The sequence below is a fragment of the Podarcis melisellensis genome (assembly GCF_964234715.1).
Source record: "Podarcis melisellensis genome assembly, chromosome: 13".
Classification (NCBI taxonomy): domain Eukaryota; kingdom Metazoa; phylum Chordata; class Lepidosauria; order Squamata; family Lacertidae; genus Podarcis; species Podarcis melisellensis.
Genome location: NC_138545.1, coordinates 55756853 through 55784057, shown reverse-complemented (window position 1 = coordinate 55784057; position 27205 = coordinate 55756853). Strand labels below are relative to the sequence as shown.

Genomic DNA, 27205 nt, shown 5'->3' with positions numbered 1-27205 from the left:
TGGCCCTAACCCTAACCCTAACGGCATTGTGTCATTCATTCCGTGTTTTTTGGTGAATATGCTCTCATGTGTCTTTGGGTGTTGCGCCATTTTGGGACGGGGGAATGCAGGTCCCTGAGACTCTCACGTCTTACTGAACATTTGGGTCTTCATGGAAAAGGCCAGTGGAGGTATGAAAAACAAAATGAAACAACTCTGTTTTTCTCTGTTTCTTTTATTAGAGACAAAATGGCAAACTTATTATTACTATAATTAATTTGTGAAAACTGTAATAATGCTGTTTCCAACTCAAGTAACTGTCACTTAAATAACACACAGGCAAAAAGAAGAAATTGTACAAGGAATTAAATAAGTTGAAAGAAATGTGCAGACTTAATAAATAACAAAAAAATGCCTCTCAGATAAAACAGAATTCTTGAGGTGTTTTTTTTTTTAAATACTCCCTTAGATAAAAGTAACCTGGTACAGTAACAAAAACACAAAAATATTAAAAATTGATTTAACAAATGTATTAACATTCTCCAATATTCCGAAGTGCTTAGCCCATATAATATTTACATCATGGAATATTTTATCAGCAGGCAACACAGAAAGGGAAACCATTATGAATCGCAGGAGATGTTTTGGATATACATATATTATCAATATATATAGACTAATTTCCTCCCATTACTTAAAATTATATTAATTAGGTTAATAATATACCTTCAATATTTTTTAAAAAATATATTACTGTCAACTGGTTCTCTGCTGTTTAAAAACAACTGTAAGTCCTTAGTGTCTGCAGCACAGTCTTCCTACATTTTTATTGAAGAGTATGAATACACCATAGTTCCAAGATAGTAGATACCTTCAAAAATGGCTCCAACAAGATTGTGTTGCTCGGGGGGGGGGGGGGAATATAGATTGCAACTGTGTACACTCACGGATACTGAACACATCACTAGGAGCCAGTCGAGAGATCAGAACACACCAGTCTCCCACCCCATAAAAACCTTTAATGAGGCAGTTTGGTAGCAACCAATGGCCCAGATCCTAATTCAAGTGCTGTTCTTTGCAGGATGTGATCTTACTCTTTCTAGCACCAGGTGCAAACAGGATATATTTCACAGATTCCACACACAGGACAGTTCAAATTTAACACTGCAATTTGAAATGTAAATTTGAAATGTAACACTGCGATTTCCAAAACTCACCTCTGCGGCAAACTCAGTGTTTTGCATCCCTGCCAAAACTACAAGATTCCTTTTTACACCCACTTGGTACATGGTCAGAATAGTGCTTTTGCAACAGCTTAAGATTTATAGCAGCTTTGCACATGCACACAATCTTTTAAAAAATAAGAAGATATAAAAAAATAAAATAAGCAGAGTCGGAGCACCTTTTGGGTGGGTGAGCACCCGATTCTACCTTCCCTTAAAGGGTCCTTTTAAAAAGCTCCCAGGATATTTGTGTCTCTTGTCTCAACAACCTGAGAAAGAGACAGGTGGTGGTGTGGGGATGGGTGGGTTGGAGACAGAGGACTCAAACTGCAGTTCAGTGCATGCACAGGGATTATTGGGAGACAGAGTTTTTCACACAACAGATCAACATGGTGCACAGTGTGAGCTGTCCCTATTCTCCCTCCCTATGTTGGAAGTATGGAGGCCCATAGCATTGCCCCAAGGGCAGTCCCCTCCTCTGCACACAGTCACAGCTCAACGATTGTCAAGTACTGGTGACCAGTTTTATGTCATTCAAACTGGATGGGTGACCAGAAACCACGTACACCAGAAACCACAACAAATTTCCTTCCAGTGATAAAGCAGTAAAGGTGGTCAGAGTGCAAGACCACCTCACTCATTCATTCATTCTCATGCCCAAACGAACACTAGATAAAAATATATAATATTATTATTTCAACATACTTCCAACGTCTTCTGAAGTTCTTGCGATTCTTATAATGTCTTTTTGTGCTTGCAAAAACTATGAAGGAAATTACTTACCTAATTTCCTTATAATGGTTTCAAGTTCCTGACTTTATTACAGGTTAATTATCTTCCTATATAAAGATGCAATCACTTAGCTGTGTTGATTCCATTGCAGGCTCTTCTCCTCGCCTCCCCCACAGCTCTGCTGAATGAACTGCCAAGCCCTGAGGAGCATAGGAAGTCCAATATGGAACAATGGGCTGAACAGAAAAGCCTACAGTTTAATCACCATCCATGTCACTTTTACATGTATGCTTTAAATTCCCTCCTGGGGAGTGCAGAGGAGACAGAAGTCTCCAAAATTTAATTTAGCTTAAGGAGAAATTAAACAATGTGCAATCTAAAACAGCATCACCACTAAAAATATATTTAGGGTTTTATAAGTCTCAATTTTCAGAAGCCCACGCATATATTTCACTAATGTTTCCAGTAGTGAAATGCCAAAACATTTCAGTCATTTTCCTTCCTGTTATTCATATATTTTCCCCAACCATCCATGAGAGGTGAATGGCATTTGAGTCCCTTTGAAATATGAAATCATGGCTCATCTGTGTTTCAACAGGACTTAAATACAACAAATGCGTCCCTTGGATTCTTCTCTGCACACACAGCAGTTAAACTAAGACACTGATAACAGATTAAAAACAAACCTATAAAAATTTGAGAATATTCTAGAGCACAGCAGAACTGAAATCAAATGAGGTCATATTCATTTTTTTTTTACTGCTATTGGGAATTTGCTAAAATGAAAATAGGAATTATTACATTACAGAGCGTTTTAGCTGCCTCTGAAAAAACAATAATCTAAACCTAGGCTATTTTAAATAATAGCTTACTCAATGTTTACAAAAATGAGGTCATTGCACAGCAGTTTTTAAAATTCACATCCCCTTCATAAGAGCGGATCCAAAAAAAAAAAGCAACGCCCTGTTCCTTCCAATGATAAGTCTGAAACATAGCGCCAACACAAGGCTGTGGGTACCATGCTAAGAAGGCGTAGAACTAACTGAAGGAACTAAATGAACTAACAAAGGTAAGAAAGAAGGGGAAGTCCAAGTGGAATGTGCAGAGGCAGCCAGACACATTTGGCTTCAGGTCTAGCCAAACAGACTAGAAGACCCCAAGGAGTCATGTGGCCTCTTCCAGGCAGGAGGGCCAAGGGGCTTTCTGTGCATGCTCCAAGGATGCACCAACCCAAGGCAGCGGTTTCTCTTAGCAGGGACTCTGCAGGTATGATCTAAGAAACAAAGGATCTGAGCAGAATTTTAGGATACAGAGAACACAACTTAAAAGAATTTTGGTGCAAAGAATGCACCAAAGAATGCACAGGGGCACTTTAGCAACCCTAAAATGCAACCATGGTCAGCAGACATCCTTAATCCATGGTTGCTGTGGTTCCAAATTCCTTAACTCAGAAGCTATTTAGAAGAGGCAGAAAACATTTCAGGACTTCTTATTGTATGGAGCCAAAAGGATGCTTGCCTGGAACCTCAGAGTGCCATTTCCACAGGGGGAAAAGCCAGGAGTTGGCCTGTGAATTGGTTGCCCAAGATTCATGTCCCAGAGGACAGTTTTGGAGGTTCAGGGCAACGGACTTAGCAGCACTCTCAAAAAACTGTAACCTGGAATGTATTAAAATGCAGATAATGAAGATAAGTTTAAGTGCAATTTGTCAAACAAAAGGAAAAAATGCATTCCATTCCATGGAGAAAGTGTCTAGATGGTTATCACAGATGAATGGGAAGCCCACTCAAAGCTGCTCCACCCCAGCTCCTTAACATGCAACTCCTTAACAAGCAAGAGGACAGAGAGTGATGCTCTACAACAAATTCTAGGACTGGGGGACTTTAGCTTGCTTTTCTCAGAGAACACAATTTTTGGGCTGCAGAAGCTGTGCACAACCAACCATACAAGATGAACCAAGCTCTTGACTTGTCCAATGGAAGGAACATGCACACAATAAATAATGACGGAGCCCTGGGGAGGAGAGCATCAATACAGAATCATATGCTACAGAATGTCCTCCCTTCAAGATCCAGTCCAACTAAAGGCGACTTTCCAATATTATTCTGCAAAAGTGATTAACTATTTGAAAATGTGGTGGTTAGCCAATGGTAATTTTTCCAGTCATTTCTGCATGACCCCCTGCATGACCCCCCAGGTGTCACTCTCTCTTCCTTTCTGCTGGTTCCCTCCGCAGTTGCCTGAGGCTGACAGCATCCCTTGCAAGACAAGATTGTCAGGGCGACACTTTGGGACAGCAAAGAATCCACATCCACCTGCAACCCAACCCAATAGGATCTTAAAATTGGATTTGTTTTAAACATTTTTAAAAGAAAGTGCCATTGGCCAGGAATGGAGAGAAGCTGATTTTGCATTCCCCGTAAACCTGTCTAACAGAACTAGCAGTAAAAAATATGTAAAAGAAAAAACCCAGGAAAAGCACACACAGAGACACTTACACAACTGAACAACACTAGCGCACACACAAACAAACAAACAGTTTCTGCCCATAGCTCATCATCATCTGCTGTCAAGTACAGTCCAGCACGAAGTGTTTGTTCCCCTAGAAGCAGAAGCAGGAAATATTTAAAACCACAGGACACATAGTTCAGTCCATTCCAAGGACATGGGAAAAGGAGACATGTTGTTGGTGGCCAGCAGAACAGAATGTGGATATGGAAGTCACTGGTGACGTCATGGGAGGAGTCAGTCCACCCTGGAAGGTGGCAACTCTTTCCACAGGTCCAACACGCAGCCCCGTGGCATAAAAATGCAGTCATGAAAATCAGGTAGTTGCCCATTCAGATTGAAAGTCTACAGTATGCACCCGAAGAAGTTATTGCAAATAAGCAACATTTTCGGGGGCTGCCCTGTTGGGAGTGCAAGCTGCCTGGGAGTGCAAGACACTCCTTTTGTCTGCTCTGTTGTTGGCAACAACTCGCCTCCCCACCCCCTGGTTGCTGCATCGGCCTTCTCTGAGGCCTTGGTCCCTGTGCCACTATTTTTTGAGCTCAGCACTTGCCCCTGAGCCCTTCACCCAACTCCGGGGAGTGGGCAAGGAACTAACAGCGATCAGCGACAGACAGACATCCCCTGCAATGGCACAGCCTTTCCTTGCCTGGGTCCTAAAGGCCGTTGCTGTTCCTGTGGCTGAGGGGGGGCTTGGAGAGCTCCACAACTGCAGAGCGGGATTTATTCAGGAACTTGGGTGCCCGACGTAAGAGCAGCTGTGCTTCTGTGAACGTTTCGGTCAGTTCCTTCTTCCATTGTACAAACTCTGGGTCACTCTGGGGAAAAACAAATGCACACACACAATAATCAGTTTTTTCTTCAGAATCCATTGTACCAGCAAGATAACTACAACTTGTCTCATTCAGTTTTGAACTCATTGAGGAAAGACTCTTGATAGAGATAGAAACAAACACTACCGGAAGTTGGGAGCCCACAGCTCAGTGGAGCACCTGCAGAAGGTCCCTAATCTGACTCTTGGAATGCCTAGTAAAATGAAGAGTGGGGAAAAAGTAACTCTGTGCCTCAGATCCCAGAGTGTCACTGCCAGCCAGTGTAGGCATTATTGAGCTAAAGAGTCTGACTCCAGCAAGTTCAAAGTTGCTATTTGCAAATGCTCAAAGAGGTAAAGGGGCAGGGGCCAGGTGGAAGCATGCAACTATTTTATTGCACAGGGTGGTGGGGCATGTGCAAGACTGGTTGATCCTCTCCAAAGGAGTTGGGGCAGACACAAAGCTGCTTTCGTAAGCCGGACAGCAAATGTCTTGGGAATTCCTAGGAGGGCGGCTAAAGCAAACTTAAATGAGGGAATCACTTTCTCAAAAAAGTTTTACAGTCTTCAGAAACACAGAACTTTAACAGAACAAATCTGTTCCTACGGACATCTGGGTTCAGAAAGAGGTGTGCTCTCAGTACCCAAGAGGGATGCAACATTGCATTAGCCAACAATGGTATCTTATGTGCTAAAATGGCTCAAAATATATTTAAGGAAGAAACATGCCCAAAGTCACTGCTGGTGCGGCACACCCGGCCTGTTCTGCTATTTTAAAGGCCCCACCAGCTTTCTCCATGCCCACTGCATGCTCCTAAAAGAACTAGTGGACAGCAGAGCAGTGAAACCCTGCCCTGTGGTGGCAGAAGAGCCCCAGGCAGAAGGCAGGTCGCTCTGGATGAGTGACCTGCTCCAGCGAGAGCTTAGAGGCTTTTCAAGCCTCTGCCTCCCAGCCTACCTCTCATAGGTGCCACACCTTTCTTAAAGGGCTATCCCTCTAGCCTCAGGATGGGCACTTTCCCTGTGTTTCATAAGTTCTTGCCTTGTGCATCCCTGCACTGCTGAGCAGGCAAGGCAGTGGCTGAGGTGCTCCATTCCTCAGGCTCAGGGCAAGGTGCTCATGTGGGTCCAGTGTCCAAGTTCTACAAGCCCTGGTGCGGAAGAATCTGATTCATGGGGCTCCTGCCAGTCCCTTAGCACTGGCAGGAGCCCCATAAATCAGATAGGACTGGCTCCTAAGCAGCTGATGCTGCAGCCTCCAACACCATGCCTCAATCACTTATGGCTTCTGAGGTCGTGACAATCCCGACGGATGTGAGCTAGAAAAATTCACAGGCCCAAACCTTGTCACTCCAATAAACTCAGCAGACTGCTTTAGCAACCACACTGTTCTATCAGTCTCAGTTCCCATATCTGCAAAATGGGAACATTTAGGAGCACAGAAAGCAGATCACTGGTCCACCAAGCTCAGTATTATTCACCAAGCTCATCTGGCAGCAGCTCCCTCAGATTTTGGATGAGGTCATCTTCCCAGCTCTAATTGGCTGGAGAATGAATCTGGGACCTTCTGCACAGCAAATGGGTGCTCTGGCTTTCAGCACCTCCCCAATAATACTGGTGGTGGTGGTGGTTAAGGATTACTGGGACAATGAGGGTATGCTCTCAGCACTTGAAAGGGCTTACTTAGATAATCAAAACATGCTCAACTTCCAGGTTGAGGCTATTTTCATGTGTGTGGAGGGAAGCATTTCCTACATTAACAGTTTTGGGTTTTGAACAGTTGGCCTTCCCCACCTCTAAAAAGACCTTTAAGCTTCAGGACCTCCCTCCCCTCATCCCTCAAAGACACACAGCCTACCTCACACTGCAGGACAAACTGCTTCCCCCCTTTAATTCTGAGCAAGATGCATTTTTTGTCCTTGATCTGAGTTTCTTCCACCGACAAAATCTGTTCCATAGTCAGCAAATTTTGCTAAGGAAGCAAAAAGGAAAGACAGGTTGAATTGAAGGCCCAGCTGCTACCACAGCCCTGAGAATGAAACTGGCCAAAACCCTAATCCAGCTTCCTTGGGTTTTCATAAATTGCTTACAGGGGGTGGGAGGTGGGACTTTGGAAAAGGAAGGAATCTTAGCAGCAGTACAGCTAGCTTCTCTCTACAGAAGTGGAACTTCCTCACAAGGCAACTCATAAATGTCACAACGTGTGCACAGCATCACAAGGGTTGTGGCTTTGTCAACCAAAGAAAAAGGTGATGTTTTGTTAAGCAAAGGACCCCAAAAGTCTTCATTTAAAAAATGCTACGTGGGGGGGGGGGGGAATCCCTTCCTTTCTTACACTTTTCTGAAAGCTGTTCATGCATGCCAAACCCAAGTCCTCACCTCTCCTTGTGCCCCCCTCAAACTTGGATGGGAAAGATCTAAGAAGTAGATAAGGGCATTTTGCAGGGACCTGGTCACCAGGGTGCTTCCTGTCCACCCATCCTGTCTTCTCCTGGAGTGGGAGAGAGGACATGCAGCAAGTGGGCTGAGATTTGATTCTGCTGGAGAATCAACAGGGTGGGCCTTTTCCCTTCCACAGGGCAATCTTTTCCCACAGGGCAGACCAGGGTGGGTGGGTGAAGGAGACCAAGCTGATGTTTCAGGTTTTGGCATCTAAGCCTAGAAGCAATGGCTACTTCTTCCTGCCTTCCCTACCAAGTCATTGCTTGGAAAATTTCTCAGATGCTGAATACTGAAGGCTCTACAATATTTATGGAGAGGGAAAAGGGGTGGCAATTATGCCTACCTTATGGAGGTAGACCAGGCATGGCCAAACTTGGCCCTCCAGATGTTTTGGGATTACAACTCCCATCATCCCTAGCTAACAGGACCAGTGGTCAGGGATTAGACACACACCTTTTTACCCCAGATGGTTCATGAGTATTCAGACAGGAAGTGAATATGGTCTCCCCCCCCCCCCAATGATTTACTTTAGGTGAACAGAGTCGGATCAGATGAAGGCTTCTAGTCCACCCTACTGCTCTACTCCATACAGGAAATTCAGCAAGCGAGCCCCTCCAACAGATGATTGCACAGGCTTTGAAAGAAGACCTCTGGCTGGTGGAACAGCCCAGCACCCCTCTAGGCAACGTCTTCCAATGGCTCAGCTTTTCCTCATGTTCAGCCCCTGAGATCTAATCCTGCCCTCTGGAGCAAGTTTTTGCCTTTTTCTGTGACTAGCATGGGTGTGTGTCCCAAAGCCCTTTCATGGATAGTTTACCATTTTTGATGGGGCCCAAGGATGCGGAAAGAAATCAGTCATAATTCTGTGAACAGCAGGAGTTAAAAGGGGAGCTCTGGGGGCTGCAAGGGAAGCAGGGATGTTCCCTGGTGATTTCCCCTAAAGCAGCAACAAAGATGCTCTTTTCTACAGCTGCTACAGGGCAAGTCTTGGGGTCATCCTTACAAAGCAGCAGTTCCCAAAGGCAAAGGACCTGTGACATACTTCACCTGAATCGAAAGTACAAGGAGCAGAGCTTCACTTTTGCAACCGAAAAAGGGCCACAAGCGAAGCCCACAACAGATCTGGGCACACTTCCTGCCTGGTGAAAAAAGTAACCCAGAGAAGCGCCAGATTTAGAGATGTTTTGGGGCAGCTCCCTTAGAGGGTGGTAATTCTTCAGCCTCAAGAGCAGAAGTGCTGTGTTCAGCCAAAATGGTGCTCTCCAGGTGTTTCAGGCAGCTAGTCCTAGCAGCCTTGGCCAGCCCAGCCCAGCAGAGCCAGACTGGGAAGAGAGGAGAATGGCAAAAGAGCCACCCAGCCTCCCAGCTCTGTGGGTGGCCATTTGGGGTTCACAGGAGCTGGATTCACTTCCTCACAGCCTGTAGGGGCGGTGCTTTGGGAACTGCTGCTAGGCAGGTTTCATTGCCTTACCCGCTTGCGTCTTTTTGTGTAAGTGCGCCAGGTGTCCTAAACAGGAAAACAAGAAGATTACCTGGAGCGCCTGGAGCTTGGCATATCCCTTCCTGCATTGGCCCCTCAAGCCTTAGCATACCGGAGAGGAGGCAGAGCACCCACCGCCACCACTGACAGCATGTGCTCCCTCCCCCTGCCAGCCCAGCTGCCCAACTCACCCGTGACTCTCCTTCTCCACGCCATTCAAGCCGGTTTGGAAAGAGGTAAAAATAGCGTCTCTGCCACTGAGTCAGGAAGGGGTTCCCCAGCTTCAGCATGTATCCGTGCATGATGCAGTCCTTCCCCAGAGCATAGTCTGTCACAAGGCAGAAAAAATCCACTGTTAAGGGGGGAGCTTTGCAGCTCTGTAGTTCCATTGGCACAAGGAGCAATTTGCAGAGGAAGACGTGCCAGAAAGAGGTCCCTGGAGGCTACAGTCAGAGGGCCACTCCATACGTGGCTTGTGGAATACTTATGCCTCAATTCCCCCTTGTCCATGTAGTAGCATTCTCCTCCAACTACTGCTATCATACATTTTAAGAGCATAAGGAGAGTTTGCTGGATTGGGCCAATGGTTCTTCTAATCTAGTTAATCACAGAGGCCAGTCAGTTACGATAACAGAAAACCCACCCAGCAGCACTCCCCCCTCCTGTGGTTCTAACAGCTTCTATTCAGAAGCACTGCTGCCTCCAAGTGTGGAGGCAGAGCATCGCCATCTTAAAAAGATCCTCTCTTTCCATGAATTTGTGTAATCCTCTTTTAAGGCCTCTTTTGGTGGCCTCACTGCCTCCTGTGGGAGGGAGCTCCATAGTTTCCATGCACTGTGATTTGAAGGCCTTTTTTTCATCTGTCCTGCATCTTCCAACATTCAGCTTCACTGTGTTCTAAGAAAAGGAGAAAAACTTTTCTCTGCCCAATTCTTCATGCTATGCATAATTTTATAAACTTCTCTCATGTCACCTCTTCTCCCTAAAGCTGGAGATTCCCTATGCTTCGAAAATCCAAATAGGAAATCTAGGACAGCAGTAGTTGGAGGAAAACCAGGGGCGTAGGAAGGGGGTGAGGTCTGTCCTGGGTGTCATCCTTGAGGGGGGTGACAAAATGGCACACTAGGGGTCAACACACCGTGAGGCCTGGCCTGCAGCATGCCCAAGCCATGCGTCTCTCCTGGGAGTGATGCAGTAGCTCGCAGCCCTGTGCTGCCCAAAATGCCAGTGTGGGGTTTGCATCTGCCAGGCAGACTCCGTGGGCACCTTGCCACCCCACCCCACCCCACCTCGCCACACCACCCCATGTGCCACAGTGCCCCCATGTGGTGCCCCGTGCGCAGATCACCTCACCACAATGCTCCTGTGGGCAGCTCTCCCCGCCCCCGCCGCTCCAGGTGCCGGAGCAGCCCCTGAGAAGAACTCTGTATGGAGGGGGGAATAAAAGGAGGCACAAGAGGGGTTGACAATCCATATTAAACTGAGCTATGGACAGGCCCTAATTCTCTGTTCCAAAATATTTGGCTGAAGTGGCTTTCAAAGGGACAAGGCAAATTAAGGGAGAAAGAAGGGACCTGATGTCTCTGTGCCACCACTATGTTGAGAGTCATCCTGCCAACTGCCAGGGGCAACAGTGGGAGAAGATGGTTTCGTTTGTCTCCTGCTTTGGTGCTGCCTGGTCCAGCCTGGAGGCATCTGGACCCACTGGGCTAAATGGGTCCCCTCTAGTCCAATTCAACTGCTTCCTTCCTCCTTCTTTAGAGAAAGGAGAGAGGAAGGCAGAGGAAGCAGCAGAAGCAGTAGCACTAGTGGGCATCCAATCAGAGAATCTTAGAGATGGAGGGGTCCCCAGGGTCATCTAGTCCAAGGCCCTGCAATGCAAGAATCCCAGCTAAAGCATCCATGACAGATGGTCATCCAACCTCTGCTTAAAAGCTTCCAAGGAAGGAGAGTCCACGCCTCCTGAGGGAGACCGTTCCACTGTCAAACAGTCAGAAAGTTTTTCTGAATGTTTAGTCGGAATTTCCTTTCTTGTAACTTGAGTCCTACCCTCTAGAGCAGGAGAAAACAAGCTTGTGCGCATGTCCGTGGCACTGGAAATTGTTTGTGGGCATGTCAGTGCCACCGGAAATCGCTTGTGTGCATGCCCACATGCGCAGGCCCGATTTTCGGCATCTAATGAGTGCTCTTTGGATTCAGTCAGTAAACCAGCTACAAATCCACCTAACAGTTACCTCGTTCAACCCACATTTTACCAGCTTCCTTGTGAAAATATCATGTCAAAAGCCTTCCTGAAATCAGTATACTCTATGTCCACAGCATTTCCCTGATCCACCAAGTTTGTAATTCCATCCAAAAAAGAAATCAGATTGGTCTGGCATGACTTATTTTTGTAGTAATCACAGCATCCTCTTCTAAATGCTTGCAGACCAACTGTTGAATTATCTATTCTAGGACCTTTCCAGGTATTGATGTCAAGCTCACCAGTTGGTAGTTACCTGGGTCTGAATGTTACCTGAAGATGAATATTGGAAGATTTGGGACAAAGCCTCTCCTCCTCAGGGAGGGGAGGAGTTGTGAGCAGGAGCCGTTTCCCCATTGGCAGGGGGTGCTCCAGCTGCTGTGGCACGCCTCCAGGTGGCCAGCCAATCAGCTGGAGGCTTGGGGGCAGGGTTTAGTTTCTCAGCCATTGTGCTGCCGGTGCACACATATGAATGACCAAGTGGTTCAGCGAATGGTCTTTATTTCGTGATGATGGAGTTCACCTCTCAGACCTCTGCAATTATATTTGGCTGGCCGACATCATCAGAAGCCTTAGGGATTGGTTGCAGCTGTGAGGGTATTGGCGGTGAGCCTCTTTTGGCTCAGGTGGCGGTCAGGCATTGGAATATGGTTGTGTGTTGGAGGGCAGGGTGTGGCCATCGCCTACCCCACTCCTCCATTTTAAGGAATCCAACGGTTGTGGATCCTGTCTGATGCCCTTGCTGGTGGCTAGGGCCATAGTACGACCCCCGGTGACATCAGGGGGGCTTTCAGTTGTATTTGCATCAACAGGCTCCTCCCACTGGTGGTTAACCCTTGATAGACTCACCCCTCCCTGAGGGGGTGGAGTCATGCTCTGTTGTTTTATCCAATGCCTAAGCCAATACCTCTCACATGCTGTAATCATGATGTGGGCTTTTTTAGCCCATTAACCTAATATACTGTGCCCATGTGGCAGGTCCTTGAATCACAACAGAAAAGTCCTTTACATAGCACATAGTTAAACTATGGAACTCCTTCCCATAGAAGACAGTGATGACTACCAACTTGGGTGGCTTTAAAGGAGGATTGGCTAAATTCATGCAAGAGCTAATAGCCACGGCTGATAGCCAATCTTTACTGTGACAACTTTATTCTAGTGGCCGATCTGAGATCATAACAATAAAGTCTGATTCTCTGGATACTAGCCATGATAGCTATGCTCTGCCACCATGGTAAATGCTTTCACTGGAAGCTGCAGTGTTCTTATGCTTGAATACTGCCTGCAGGTTTCCCACAGGCATCTGCTTGGTGGGACTAGATTGGCCAATGGATCTTCCTATCCTCTCAGGATGGGAGGGCAAAAGGGATGAATGTGAGCAAAATGCAGTTACATGTACCAGAGGGACTTGAGAATCACCAGCTCACACATAGCAATAACCATCGGATAATGAGCCTCCTGCACAACATATGTGCTGGTGACATTCGCTCCTGCCGCTCCACCACCCTCCACTACCTGAAGCCTCCTCCGTGCACTGAATTATAGACTGAAAGCTTCCCTCTCCTCTTCTAAAGCACTGCCCACAATGAGGGTACATAAAGACACTAACAAGCAGGTCCCCAGTAGCCACAGTCAATCCTTATGCATCTGGGACTCAGCAGGAAGAACTTCCAGGCCCCTCTCCTTAAGAAGTCAAACAGAAGTGCAAGAGAACACTAAAAGAATCCTAAAAAGTCCTTAATGATGGGAGAGCAGAAATCAGTCCCCAAAGACCCTCACACTCTCTGCCATGACTTAGCAAATCCCACCTCACATTCCAGAACCAGAGCTGCCTTTGCTACCTTCCTCGTGCCCCAGTTGCTTGTTCTTCGCTCGCTTCCTGGCTTCGATCTTGTCTGTGTCACTGTTCACTGCATCATAAACCGTTTCCACCACTTCTTGTTGCCAGCGCTCTGAGATGACCAGGGGAAAGTTCTTGTACAGTTCTTGGTCACTATCAAGCAACTGATAAAAAGTGGGCAGTACAAGGAAGCAGAGAGAGAGAAGAGACATCACCAAAAGGGCAAAGCCAGCTGCCTTCCACCATATCCATAAAACTGATTGGAATTATGCCTATGGATTAAAAATATATAATCAATCTGGAGAGGAGGGGGTAATCCTACTGGGAAAAATTGGTCCTCAAGTCCCAACCTTGTCTTGGACAAAGGCCTTTCCAAACCCAACAGTCATAAAACAATTCTTAACGTTGAATGTACAACTACAACTCCCATCATCCTTGACTGGCTAGGGCTGATGGGAATTGGAGTCCAACATGTCCCTATCATATTAGGGAAATATTTGAATGGCCCTGCATGTATTCTCTCAGTAATCCTTGCACCAGCTGGTGCAAGGACACATCCTCAGCTACACTGCACCTTCCTCATCCATCACCCTCACTTGCCAACACTCTCCCATCTCATTATGGACCACTGGAAGCCAAGAAGACTGTTTAGAGTGGAACAGGAGGATCAAACGAGAAGCACAAGAAGCTTCTGGGTGAGCATGGTGGAAATCACAAACAGCCCACCTCCTCTGGTCTCAATGGCTAAAGGAAAATGTCCCCCTCACACCTTGATGCCTTTTGTGTCTTCCTCATCGAAGGAGCCAATGTCAAAAGCATCCGCCGCATTCACTTCTCCCCGCGGAGGAATCAGAGGCGGTGTGTACTGCCAAAGCAAGAGTAGCAGTTACAAATCCACAGACCATGGTGATACGGAGTCTTAGTAGTTATTTAAAAAGGTAGGTTGCCCTTCAGCTGAGCTATCAGGACAATGTGTGATAAGAATTAACAACAGGGCAAAAATTCAGCACAAAACTGCATCAAACGCCCCATTTGAACTTTTGGTGCCTCTAAGAAAAAATGTACAAGCGTGCATAAGGGGTGTGATTAAAAAATAGCAGCAGATCACCTTTTGCAAGTAGACGTACTGCCAGTCAATGCCTTTGAAGAAGGGGTGCTCCTTCACTTCCTGCGCCCTGAGGAATGAATTGCAACCAGATGGTGATTGTCTTAGGCAATAACGCTTTCAGGCAGACCAATTTGCTATGAACACAGAGGCACTTTATATGGTGTCTGGCATATAGAGCTCAGTATTCTAGCTCAGTAGTATCTACATTGACTTGCACCAGGAGCCTGGGACCTCCTGCATGAAAAGCAGGTGCTCTGTCTCCTGAGTTACAGCCCTGCTGCTTTAAATATTTTAAAAGGTAGCTTAGGGCTATCTAGGTGCTATCTAAGACATCAGAGAATCAATCCATAGAAATGGAAAACAACGGATTTTCTCAGGGCTGCACTGCTATTTGCAAATTGATCAATTTTATTTGCATAAGTTCTGAAGCAAACAGCATGCTTCTTTTGCTTTTCTGTTCATTTTTAGACTATGCGCTTCTCTTGTGTTGTAGGGGGCATCATACAAGGCATTCTGTCCTATGCGAGGAAAAGGGAAGGAATGCCTCTTTGAAGGCAGGGCTTGCAGTCTGTATTACTTGTGTTAGTGATTTTTTAAAACAAAATCTGCAACCAATATATGAAGGGTGTCTTTTCACTGATTTAATTTATTCAGCAAGGGCAGCCCTAGATCTTTTGTTTAAGGCTGATGTAAAACAAAACTTCTGAAGGCTACTAACTTTAGCCATGATGGCTATGTTCCACCTCCCTTGCCAGAGACAGCACAACCCTGAACACTAGTTGCTAGAAATCACAATGGGGAGAGTGCTGCTGTTGCACTCATAGTAACATAATAAGAGCTGGCTGGATCAGGTCAGCGACCCTTCAGGTCCAGCATCCTCCACTCACAGTGGCCAACCAGATGCCTGTGGGAAACCCGCAAGCAGGATTTGAACACAAAACCCCTCCTGGCTTACAGCAACTGGTATTGCTGCCTCCAACTCTGGAAGGTCCTGCTTTCTGCCTTTCTGTGCTTCTGGCTGGCCACTGTGAGAAGAGGAGGCTGGGCCATCTTTAGCTTGCCATCTTTAGCCTACTGCCTGGCTCTTTGGATGTTCTTAAAGCATGCAACACTTCTTCTATCAGTGAGGACTTACCCACTACCCTGGCAGCCAAGCCTCTTGCTCACGTCTCGCTGGAGAAGACCTTCCAAAAGAGACTTGAGTTCAGGGGAAAATGACTCTGGTAATTCCACATTCTGAGAAGAAAACAGGGCTATAAGCTCAGTGAGAGTTGAATGGAGTTGCTCAAAAGTTAGGATCCTCCAGACAGGTATCAGTGCCCCCAACCCACAAAAAGCCAGTAGTGATGTATGGGAGTGAGAGCTGGGAGTAAAGAAGGCTGATCGCTGAAGAATTGATGCTTTTGAATTATGGTGCTGGAGGAGACTCTTGAGAGTCCCATGAACTGCAAGAAGATCAAACCTATCCATTCTTAAGAAAATCAGCCCTGAGTGCTCACTGGAAGGACAGATCTTGAAGCTGAGGCTCCAATACTTTGGCCACCTCATGAGAAGAGAAGACACCCTGGAAAAGACCCTGATGTTGGGAAAGATGGAGGGCACAAGGAGAAGGGGACGACAGAGGATGAGATGGTTGGATAGTGTTCTCGAAGCTACCAGCATGGGTTTGACCAAACTGCGGGAAGCAGTGGAAGACAGGAGTGCCTGGCGTGCTCTGGTCCAGGGGGTCACGAAGTGTCGGACACGACTAAACGACTGAACAACAACAACAACAACAACACCCACAAAAGACCCCACAGAATCATCTGCAAGCAAAGATGGCAGCAAAAAAAGAAGCTACTTACTTCTGTACATTCAGCACGGAGGAAGCTATGGTGTAGGTGAGGCTGAGAGATGGTGACTGGCCTAAGGTCTCCAGAGCCCTTGTCTGATACTCTAACTACTACTCTCAAGGCTGTCTGGGCCCTACCTTGCAGGGCTGATGTTATTTATTTAACAAATGCATATACTGCTTCATAGCCAAAGTTATCAAAGCGGCATAGCAAGATAAAATGAGACAAAATTCAAAAGCTACAGATTCCAAAAGCAATTAAAGCCATCACTACAACTACAGAATTAGTTTTCCATAAAACAGTTCAGCCTCCTTTTAAACAAAAAATATCTTCCTGGTAGCTGTATGGGTACCTGAACTAAGAGCAGCCAAGCACTTTGCATGTCTTGAATAAGGAAAAGAGGCAGATTCAGTGGATGGCTGGATCAATGACCTTGAGGGCCTTCTCTGTGGTGGAAGCCCAACTTTGGAGCAGTCTCCCCAGGGAACTTCTCTTGTTGCTGCCAAAGGAAGAGTTTGGGATGCTCTAACTTTTAGTATTGCTTCATCAGGCTAGTTATAGAATTTTTTTATAGGAAGAAGGCTATTGCTGCTCTTCATTAATTGTCTTCCAACTGATCTTTCATTTTAATATTATTGCAAACTGTTTTGAGTGATGGCTTGCACCTGAAAAGTAGTATAGTTAGTGATTGAAAGGAACGAACAAAAGCAGAGACAGAACCACGTCTGGCCAAAGGGTATAACTGCAGAGTAACAGTCATGATACAAAGCATAGAAACACTGGAAGCTGCCTTAGACCATTGACCCCTCTAGATCAGTAATATCTATGCTGGCTGGCACAGGCTCTCCAGAATTTCATAAAGGTATCTCTCCCATCTCTAACTGGAGAGGTCAGTGGGGATGGAAGCAGGGACCTTCTGCTGCTCCTCTACCACTGAACGATGACCCTTCCCACAAACACAATGGCATCATTCAGAATCCTTACCACTGTGAGTGTCATGCGGTCAATCTCATGCTTGTCTTTGGTCTTGTGCTGCCTGAAAGGGCTGTGCCTAGAGAAAGAAGAAAAATTAAAGCACTGATTTGGTGTGTGGGGAAGCAGGGAGAGAAGGGAATGGAAGGAAACAGGGACATGAGCACTAGGGAGCACATGGGAGAATGGGATTAATAAAATTAGCTGGTTACCTCTGGGTGTTTGGGATTAAAATCTCCCATCAACCCCAGTCACCACAGTTGTATGATCCTGCTGGGGCTGATGGAAGTTGTAGTCCAAAAAAAATCTCCAGGTCACCAGTTCGGCAAAGGCATGCATCCATGCACAGATAACTTTGCATCTGCTCCTTTGAATTGGGACATAGAAACACTTTCATACTGGGGGAAAAGTTTTATATCCTAAACTGTAGAAGAATAAAGCATGTTCCTCAGCTAGCTGCCTGAAGTTCTGTGCTATAACATTCAGGAAAATCCAAGATGTGGCATGGAACAGATAAGCTGTGTGTGTGTGTGTGTGTTTCTCCAGCCAGTGGGCTACACTTGGCCTGCCAGGCCTCTCTAGCTAGTCCACAAGGTCACTTAGAGAAAGCCAGGCCCACCCAACCTACATCAGGTATGGTGCAAGTAAGGGTGGGGCTCCCCTTTATGGATCACTGCCTTGTCGTGGCGAAGGGGCTTGAATAACTCAGAGAAGCTATAAGCTATGCCATGCAGAGCCACCCAAGATGGACAGTTTTGACCAAACGTGATCCACCTGGAGCAGGAACCAGCAAGCCACTCCAGTATCCCTGCCAAGAAAACTCCATGGACAACAGGCATATAAAAGTTATGATGCTGGAAGATGAGCCCCTCAGGTCGGAAGGCGTACAACATGCTTCTGAGGAAGAGCGGAGGACAAGTACAAATAGATTCAGAGCTGATAAAGTGGCTGGGCCAAAGCCGAAAGGTCACTCAGTTGCGGATATGCCTGGAAGCGAAAGGAAAGTCCAATGCTGCAAAGAAAAATATTGCATAGGAACCTGGAATGTAAGAACCATGAACCAAGGTAAGTTGGATGTGGTCAAAAATGAGATGGCAAGAATAAATATTGACATCCTGAACTAAAATGGACAGGAGTGGGCAAATTCATTGACGGGCAAGAATCCCCTAAAAGAAATGGCATGGCCCTCATAGTCAACAAAAGAGTGGCGAAAGCTATACTGGGATGCAATCTTAAAAACGATAGAATGATCTCGATACGAATCCAAGGCAGACCTTTTAACATCACAGTAACCCAAGTTTATGCACCAACTACTGGTGCTGAAGAAACTGAAATTGACCAATTCTATGAAGACTTACAACACCTTATAGAAGTGACACCAAATAACAACAACAACACCTTACACCTTCTAGAAATGACACCAAAGAAGGATGTTCTTCTTCATTATAGGGGATTGTAGGGAGTCAAGAGATAAAAGGAACAACTGGCAAGTTTGGCCTTGGAGTTCAAAACGAAGCAGGGCAATGGCTAATAGAGTTCTGCCAAGAGAACAAGCTGGTCATCACAAACACTCTTTTCCAACAACACAAGAAACGACTCTACACATGGACATCACCAGATGGGCAGCATCGAATTCGGATTGATTATTCTCTGCAGCCAAAAATGGAGAAGCTCTATACAGTCAGCAAAAACAAGACCTGGAACTGACTGTGGCTCAGATCATCAGCTTTTTCTAGCAAAATTCAAGCTTAGGAAAGTAGGAAAAACCACTGGGCCGGTAAGATACAATCTAAATCAAATCCCTTATGAATACACAGTGGAAGTGAGGAACAGGTTTAAGGATTTAGATTTGGTGGACAGAGTGCCTGAAGAACTATGGATGGAGGCTCATAACATCATACAGGAGGCAGCAACGAAAAACATCCCAACGAAAAGGAAATGCAAGAAAGCAAAGTGGCTGTCCAACGAGGCCTTGCAAATAGCGGGGGAGAGAAGGCAAGCAAAATGCAAGGGAGATAGTGAAAGATAGAGGAAATTGAATGCAGATTTCCAGAAAATAGCAAGGAGAGACAAGAAGGCCTTCTTAAACGAGCAATGCAAAGAAATAGAGGAAAACAACAGAATGGGGAGAACCAGAGATCTGGTCAAGAAAATTGGAGATATGAAAGGAACATTTCGTAAAAATATTACCATAATAAAGGACAGAAGTGGCAAGGACCTAACAGAAGCAGAACACATCAAGAAGAGGTGGCAAGAATACACAGAGGAATTATACCAGAAAGATACGGATGGCTCATACACCCCAGGTAGTGTGGTTGCTGACCTTGAGAGTGAAGTCAAATGGGCCTTAGAAAGCACTGCTAATTACAATGCCAGTGGAAGTGATGGTATTCCAGCTGAACTATTCACAATTTTAAAATATGATGCTGTTAAGGTGCTACACTCAATATGCCAGCAAATTTGGAAAACACAGCAGTGGCCAGAGGATTGGAGAACATCAGTCTACATCCCAATCCCAAAGAAGGGCAGTGCCAAAGAATGCTCCAACTACCGCACAATTGCACTAATTTCACACGCTAGCAAGGTTATGCTTAAAATTCTACAAGGAAGACTCAAGCAGTATGTGGACCGAGAACTCCCAGAAGTGCAAGCTGGATTTAGAAGAGGCAGAGGAACCAGAGACCAAATTGCAAACATGCGCTGGATTATGGAGAAAGCTAGAGAGTTCCAGAAAGACATCTACTTCTGCTTCATTGACTATGCAAAAGCCTTTGACTGTGCTGACCACAGCAAACCATGGCAAGTTCTTAAAGAAATGGGAGTGCCTGATCACCTCATCTGTCTCCTGAGAAATCTCTATGTGGGACAAGAAGCTACAGTTAGAACTGGATATGGAACAACGGATTGGTTCAAAATTGGGAAAGGAGTACGACAAGGCTGTATATTGTCTCCATGCTTATTTAACTTATATGCAAAATTCATCATGCGAAAGGCTGGGCTGGATGAATCCCAAACCGGAATTAAGATTGTCGGAAGAAATATCAACAACCTCAGATATGCAGATGACACAACCTTGATGGCAGAAAGTGAGGAGGAATTAAAAAACCTTTTAATGAGGGTGAAAGAGGAGAGCGCAAAATATGGTCTGAAGCTCAACATCAAAAAAACGAAGATCATGGCCACTGGTTCCATCATCTCCTGGCAAATAGAAGGGGAAGAAATGGAGGCAGTGAGATATTTTACTTTCTTGGGCTCCATGATCACTGCAGATGGTGACAGCAGTCACAAAATTAAGAGACGCACGCCTGCTTCTTGGGAGAAAAGCAATGACAAACCTAGACAGCATCTTAAAAAGCAGAGAAATCACCTTGCCAACAAAGGTCCCTATAGTTAAAACCATGGTTTTCCCAGTATGTATGGAAGTGAGAGCTGGACCATAACGAAGGCTAATCGCCAAAGAATTGATGCTTTTGAATTATGGTGCTGGAGGAGACTCTTGAGAGTCCCATGGACTGCATGCAAGGAGATCAAACCTATCCATTCTGAAGGAAATCAGCCCTGAGTGCTCACTGGAAGGACAGATCGTGAAGCTGAGGCTCCAAGACTTTGGCCACCTCATGAGAAGAGAAGACTCCCTGGAAAAGACCCTGATGTTGGGGAAATGGAGGGCACAAGGAGAAGGGGACGACAGAGGATGAGATGGTTGGACAGTGTTCTTGAAGCTACCAGCATGAGTTTCACCAAATTGCAGGAGGCAGTGGAAGACAGGAGTGCCTGGCGTGCTCTGGTCCATGGGGTCACGAAGAGTCGGACACGACTAAACGACTAAACAACAAGGGTGGGGCTTGGCCAAAAGCCCCTGCACAGCTTCTGGAGCACTGCACAAAGTAGGCTTGCAGGCCAATCCTACTAGATGTGCATGTGAAAGACTTTCCTCATGCTCTTGAACCCAGCACTAAACAGCTGATGCAAAAGGAGGTCAAACTTGCTCAGTTCCAGTAAAGCAAGAGAACTCCATGCAGGGAACTCTCTTGCACACCCAAACCCAGTGCTAAGCAGGATGGAAAGGCCCTGCTGAAACCAATGTTTTCCTGCTTCCCCCCCTGCTTTTTAGCAGCAGTTTCAATGAAAACTCAGTCTAGCAAAGAAGCTCAGCTTAGCTGAGGCAGCAAAGTTTCAGCAGTTTCTGTTGCTTTAGAATCAGGAAAGAGTTTGCATTGGAACAGCTGCTAAAACAAAGGGTTACCCCCTCCTTCATTTTAGCAGTGCCTTGCTGCCTAAGTGGTGCTTCAAAGTCCTGTCCCTGGCACTTCAAAGTGCCAAATAATCTCATTTTTCCATAAACCTGCTAGGCTGGTTTTTATGTATTCTTTTGAAATGTTAAGTTAATCACAGTCACTATGGACCAAATTTTCTCAGTCCATTCAGCAGGAGATATGATTTTCCCTCAATTTTTGGTTATTATAATTTTAGCAGCAGTTATAAAGTTGAACACTATTTTTTTATCATTTTCCATAATAACATCTATAATAACATTATAGATAACCCAGCAGAAATATTTAAAGTTCCAGTGGGTATACGCTAGCTAATATATCAAAGTCTGATCATTAGTCTGATCATTTGGATAAAGTAATTAATTCTAGCTATCTATGGATTAAACTTGGATTGGAACCAGGATACACGTATGAGAAAATGGGTGTCAGATTTGGATCAAAGAATAACCAGGAAAAAATGGAACTCAATTTGGGTTAACTTCCATTCTAATATAATTTCAGCAGACCTAAATGAGAACTGTTTTAAAAACCCCTATCAATGGTATTTAACAATACATTGAACTTAATTTATAAATTAGGATTGTATAAATGTTGGAGGTGTGGATTAAATAAAGCAGATTACATACATATTTTTGGGAATTGTTCTCAAATTCTGGAAATCACTTTCTTTTTGCATCTCATCACAAAGCCCTGTTGCTCCAAGGAGCTCCAAGCACTTCTCACGTGCACAACAGAAGGCAGCAATGGCTTAGGAGGAACCCCCCCCCCCCCAATTCTGCACTCCCCAGGATGGCTGGGCTCACCCTCGGAGAAGCTTGAAGAGCATGCAGCCCAAGGAGAACCAGTCTGCGCTGCTGTCATAGGCTGTCCCTTTCTGGAGCACCTCGGGAGCCATGTAGCCATGGGTGCCGCTGTGATTAAGGGAGGCAAAAGGAGCGAGTCAGATAACTAGTGAATGCCTGGCTGCAGTTTAGGATGCTATGGCTTGATGGAACACCTACAATGGTTCATTTCTAAAATCTGCAAGCAAGGGGCAGGGTTACTCGTGGACATCCAATGAAGCTGAAAATAGGCAGATTCAGGACAGATAAGAGAAAGTACTTATTCACATACTTAAAACTATGGAACTTACACCAATGGGAGGCAGTAATGGCTGCCAACCTAGATGGTTTTAAAAAAGGACTGCACAAGTTCATGGAGGACATGGCTATCAATAGCTACTAGCCAGGATGGCTCAGCTCTGCCTCCAACTATCCAACTATAGCATTAGAATACCAGTTGTAGAAAGAAGCCACAGGAAGGAAGGGGGCTCTTGTACTCAGGTCTGGGCTGGAGGGTTTTCCAAAAGAGGCATCTGCTTAGCCACTGTGGCAACAGGATGCTGGACTAGGTGAGCCATTGGCCTGATCCAGGAGCCTCTTCTTTTGTTATTTTCTTGAAACTCCCACAACTACCATCTCTGAACTTAACAATCTTTTGATGCAGCAAAGGGGCACACACTTTTGGTGAGAAGGTTCTGTAACAATTTAGTGCCCAAATTATGAAAAATGCTGAGAACTTGGCTAAACTCCAAGAATGAGTTTCTTACTGAAGTAGGTGGCCTTGGAGAAATACTTTGCTGTGCATGTGCTGCCCACAGGGAGCTGAGATCAAACTGATTTGAGAAACAACCTCCTGGACATGCAAAGCATATTTCTCTAAAAATAAACTTAGTTTCTAGTCCTCATAGTTCTGAATTAAATAGTAAGATGGGAAGCTGTCTTGTACCAAATCAAACCACTGATCCATCTAGCACCATATTGTCTACATTGACTGACAGCAGTTTTCCAGGATTTCAGACCTGACTGAAACATGGAGTTGCTGGTGATCTTGTGTCCGAAAAGCAGGAACTATAACTCAGCATCAGAACATGTTCTATGCATACAGAGGGCCTTAGGTACAATCTAGCACCTCCAGGTGAAAAAAGGTCAGGTAGCAGTCCTTATTTATGTAAGCGCCACTTGTCACAAAATGCCTCCCGAGAACTTAACATTAAAGCAGTCTCAACACCTGAGGCCCTGGAGAGCTGCTGCCAGTCAGAGTTAGTGGCCCCATTCTGCCTGACTAGGTAGAAGACAGCTTTCTGCATTCCAATAAGAGCAAAACTGACACTGTTACAGGTGCCACTTAATACATGTTCCACATTTGTAAGAAATCAATCTTTTAGTGTGGCACCACGGCACTTTGGAACTTGCTGCCTGTTGACATCAGACAAGTGCCTTTGCTGTACTCTTTTCAGTGCCTGCTAAAAACATTTTGCTTGAACATGCCTACCCAGCCTCATAATGTTGATGGGCGTTCTAATATGTTTTTAGCCAATCTCTGATTTTAATCATTTTTTGAATGTTTTAAATAATTTCCTTTACTGATAATTTTTTTGCTTTATTCTTTTTGAGGGTTTGGTTTGTGTATGTGTGCATTGTCAGCATCGCCCTTGAGCCAGTGTACCAACTGGACTCACGCACTACAGCCCCGACTGGGCTAGGCGAGCTAGGTAGCACTGCCGGAGACCTCCTTTCCCACAGGAACTGGTCACAGTGCTGTGGACTCACAGCTTGGAGCTGAGAGCACCGGATTCACTGTCTCAATAATGCAGTCGTTGCGCAGCAGCGTTTTGCAGAGTCTTGCAGAGTATAAACCACTCGGAGAGCAGCTCTGTAAAGTATCTTCTTTTATTCTATAACTACAGCTATAATACAAACTATATACAGAGCTAAATATTCTGAGCATACATCAATGCTACTCTGAGTGCCTGCAGCTGCTCTTAGCAGCAATCTTATCTCTAAATACTATCTCTTGCACTCACTCTCCGACACACTGACTTTCTCTCTCTCACACACACAGAGACTCACTCACTTGACTAATTAAGTAGAGAGCAGTACATTGCTCCTCCTCTCTGTAGAGTCAGCAGAGACCTCAGGAGATGATCAGGAGATTCTTGGGTATGGGAGGGGTGAAATCTCCTCATGCATGTATGTGTGTGTGTGTGTGTGTGTGTGTGTTTTACAATCAAACAGCATATGAGCAATATATCAAGGTGAAACCTTTCCTCTTTAACTGGGTCTTTGGCCTCTATCTCTGGCCTTTTAGAGTGGGTGGGAGGGATATTTTAAATGTATTTCTTCCCCTTAGTTTTAATGTGTTTTAATGTATTGGTGGTTTGTTTGTTTGCTTGTTTGGTTGGTTAAAAGTCATTCTGAGTTGCCTTGACCAAAAAAGTGGCTTATAAATTTAATAAATGGTAGCAATATAAATTTTACGAAATAAATAAATTAGTGATAAATTCCATGATAGTAATCATGGTGGTGTTGGCAAAGAGAAGGCAACAGCGGTGCAAGGTGTCAGCCTGAAGCTGTGTTTGCACAATACTTACACGCTGGCATGAGGCTTCTTTTTGGAGAAATCGCAAGCCAGCCCCAGGTCGGAAATCCTCACGTGGCCGTGTTCATCCAAGAGGATATTTGCTGGCTAGAAGCACATCAATAAGCACCTGTTACTTAGCAACTGAAACGAAGAAATGTTCGACCAACAGGGTCAGTTCACCAAACTGTGCACATGCTCAACCCAGAAAAAAAAGAAAATGGACTTGCTGAAAAACTAACAGTGGCCTGTGTCTTTGGCACAGCTGACCCCCCCTTACCTTTCATCTGTTAGGGGCAGAGGGGGAAAGGTCAAAATGCTCACAAGCTATGCTAAGCACGGGCACAGACAGAAGATGAAGAGCATTTGAACCCCTGGAAGCATGCAATTTTTTGGGCCATCTTAAGCTAAACCACAGAAAGTGGAAAGCTTTACTCAAGCATCAGGGCAATCTAGAAATCCAAAGAGCGTGGAGGGGGTGGCACGGTGATGAAATGGTTCCTCCACCAGTCTGTGAGCTGGGGGCGAGAATCAGAAGCAGAGGCAGATCCTGGAAATCAAGGTGATTTTCCCGCTACTGCTATTCAGGAGCATCACTGCCTCTGACTTTAGAGGCAGAGCATTGATGGCCTTCTCTCCTCCATGAATTTTTCCAATGTGATTTTAAAGCCATCCAAGTTGGTGGTCATCACTGCTTCACTGGGGGAGCAAGTCCCATAGTTTAACTATGTGCTGTGTAAAGAAGGACTTCCTATTATGTGTCCTGAATTTTACTCTTCACAGTCGTCCTGCAACTCACAAAGCGGGGTGGGTGGTGAGATCCACCCACCTGTCATGTTGGACTCTGGGTTGCCCTGATGCCTGAACAGGGCTATAGGTTTTTCAGCCACTTTCTCTCTGCCCCATTCTGCTTTTGCCTCTCAGGCCAGTTACAGCAAGCACCTGTAATGAACATCCCTCACTCCTTCCAAAACCAGCCTGCAGTTCCCCATATCCATCTCTGGCACTCCTTTGGCACTCATCCCTCAAATCTGTGTGGCACCATGGTGGCATTTTCATCTCCTAGGTAAAAGTTACCTTCAAGTCTCTATAGACCACAAAGCGATTGTGCATGTGCTCAAGCCCAAGGATGATCTCAGTGGCGTAAAAGCGCATCTCCTTCTCCGAAAACACTCCATGCTGTGAGAGGTGGTAGTGAAGATCTCCACCTAGAGGTGAAGAGGAGGAGAGAAAGGGCCCAGAGGTCAGTTTCACAGGAAGAACAAGCCAGGCTCAATTTCCAGCACCTCCAGTTACAAGAAGGGGAGCAGTGGTCAGGACAGGCCTTTGCCGATGAGCCAGGAGAGCCTGCATTGAGCTAGGCAGTCTCCCCTGGGCCAGGAGAGCAAATGCCAGGACGCTTAAGTGGGAAGATGGTGTTCAGGTTGGTACTTAAGATCCACCCGCTTAGCTGGATCTTTAAATGACGTTGAAGCTACTTTTAAGACTGCAATTATCTTATTTTTATCCATAATTTAACTGTGATGTTTTTTTAATTTTTGATGTCTACGTCTTAAGAAGAGTTGGTTAACTACAGTGGTACCTTGGTTTAAGGACTAGCTTAGTTTGTGAACAACTTGGATTAAGAACGCTGCAAACCCGGAAGTAGGTGTTTCGGTTTGTGAACTTTGCCTTGGAAGCAAAACATGTTTCCTATTGAGTGTGTTCCATTTGTAAATTTCCCCACTGCTATGGGAAAGCACGCCTTGGTTTAAGAACGCTTTGGTTTAAGAACGGATTAAGTTCGTAAACCAAGGTACCACTATAGATTGTTACCCTGTTTAATATCAAACTACGGGGGAGGGAACAGGGTGTGAATATAGGGAAATCCATTAACAGCAAGAGGATGAAGAGGAGGCAAAGAAGAAGAAGGAAGAGATTTCAGGAGCAACCAGATTTGCTAGCCTTTCCTGGCCTCTACTTGCCCCCCTTTTCCAATCCACATCCAGATCTTCCTATTCCCAACCTCCACTCAACACTCCCCTTTCTTTCAAAGGTTTTCTTTGTCAACCATTGCAAGTGTTGAGTTGGAAAAATACTTTTAACATATCCAAATCTTGTGCCAGGAAAAAGCTGAATTCTGCTGCCTTCATTGATTCTGCAGCTTAAGCAAAGATGGGCAAGGCTATAGCGGAGCAAAGAGCGACACAGAACCCCCAGGCCTCACTCTTCCAAAGCAGAGTTTCCTCCTATGCTTGCCTCCAAATCTCCCCCAAGCAAATGAACACATTCCTCTACACTTAATTGCAGAGTTGCAAGTGCCAATTGGTTTCCCACAATGGAGTGCTGGGGAAAGGAAATGACTGCCCAATAACTGTAAGCAG

The 27205-nt window shown here is 45.4% G+C and overlaps 1 protein-coding gene across 6 annotated transcripts in view; it reads right to left on the bottom strand.

Annotated features, from left to right (window-relative positions):
* Positions 1 to 481: 481 nt before the first annotated feature.
* The window catches only part of GRK3 (G protein-coupled receptor kinase 3), a 159316-nt gene continuing 132592 nt past the window's right edge, over positions 482 to 27205 (bottom strand). For 3 of the 6 annotated variants that reach the window (XM_081884595.1, XM_081884599.1, XM_081884600.1), the window contains 12 exons: positions 25920 to 26050; positions 24856 to 24950; positions 22247 to 22354; positions 17182 to 17248; positions 15501 to 15601; positions 14366 to 14432; positions 14027 to 14122; positions 13259 to 13421; positions 9367 to 9503; positions 9167 to 9202; positions 7112 to 7225; positions 482 to 5260 (listed from right to left, as the gene is read on the bottom strand). In XM_081884595.1, the coding sequence (XP_081740721.1) occupies positions 5099 to 5260; positions 7112 to 7225; positions 9167 to 9202; positions 9367 to 9503; positions 13259 to 13421; positions 14027 to 14122; positions 14366 to 14432; positions 15501 to 15601; positions 17182 to 17248; positions 22247 to 22354; positions 24856 to 24950; positions 25920 to 26050 (1277 nt within the window). In that variant the 3' untranslated portion in view covers positions 482 to 5098. The remainder of the gene's footprint in view (positions 5261 to 7111; positions 7226 to 9166; positions 9203 to 9366; positions 9504 to 13258; positions 13422 to 14026; positions 14123 to 14365; positions 14433 to 15500; positions 15602 to 17181; positions 17249 to 22246; positions 22355 to 24855; positions 24951 to 25919; positions 26051 to 27205) is intronic. The other 3 variants (XM_081884596.1, XM_081884598.1, XM_081884597.1) reach the window with 3 other exon arrangements.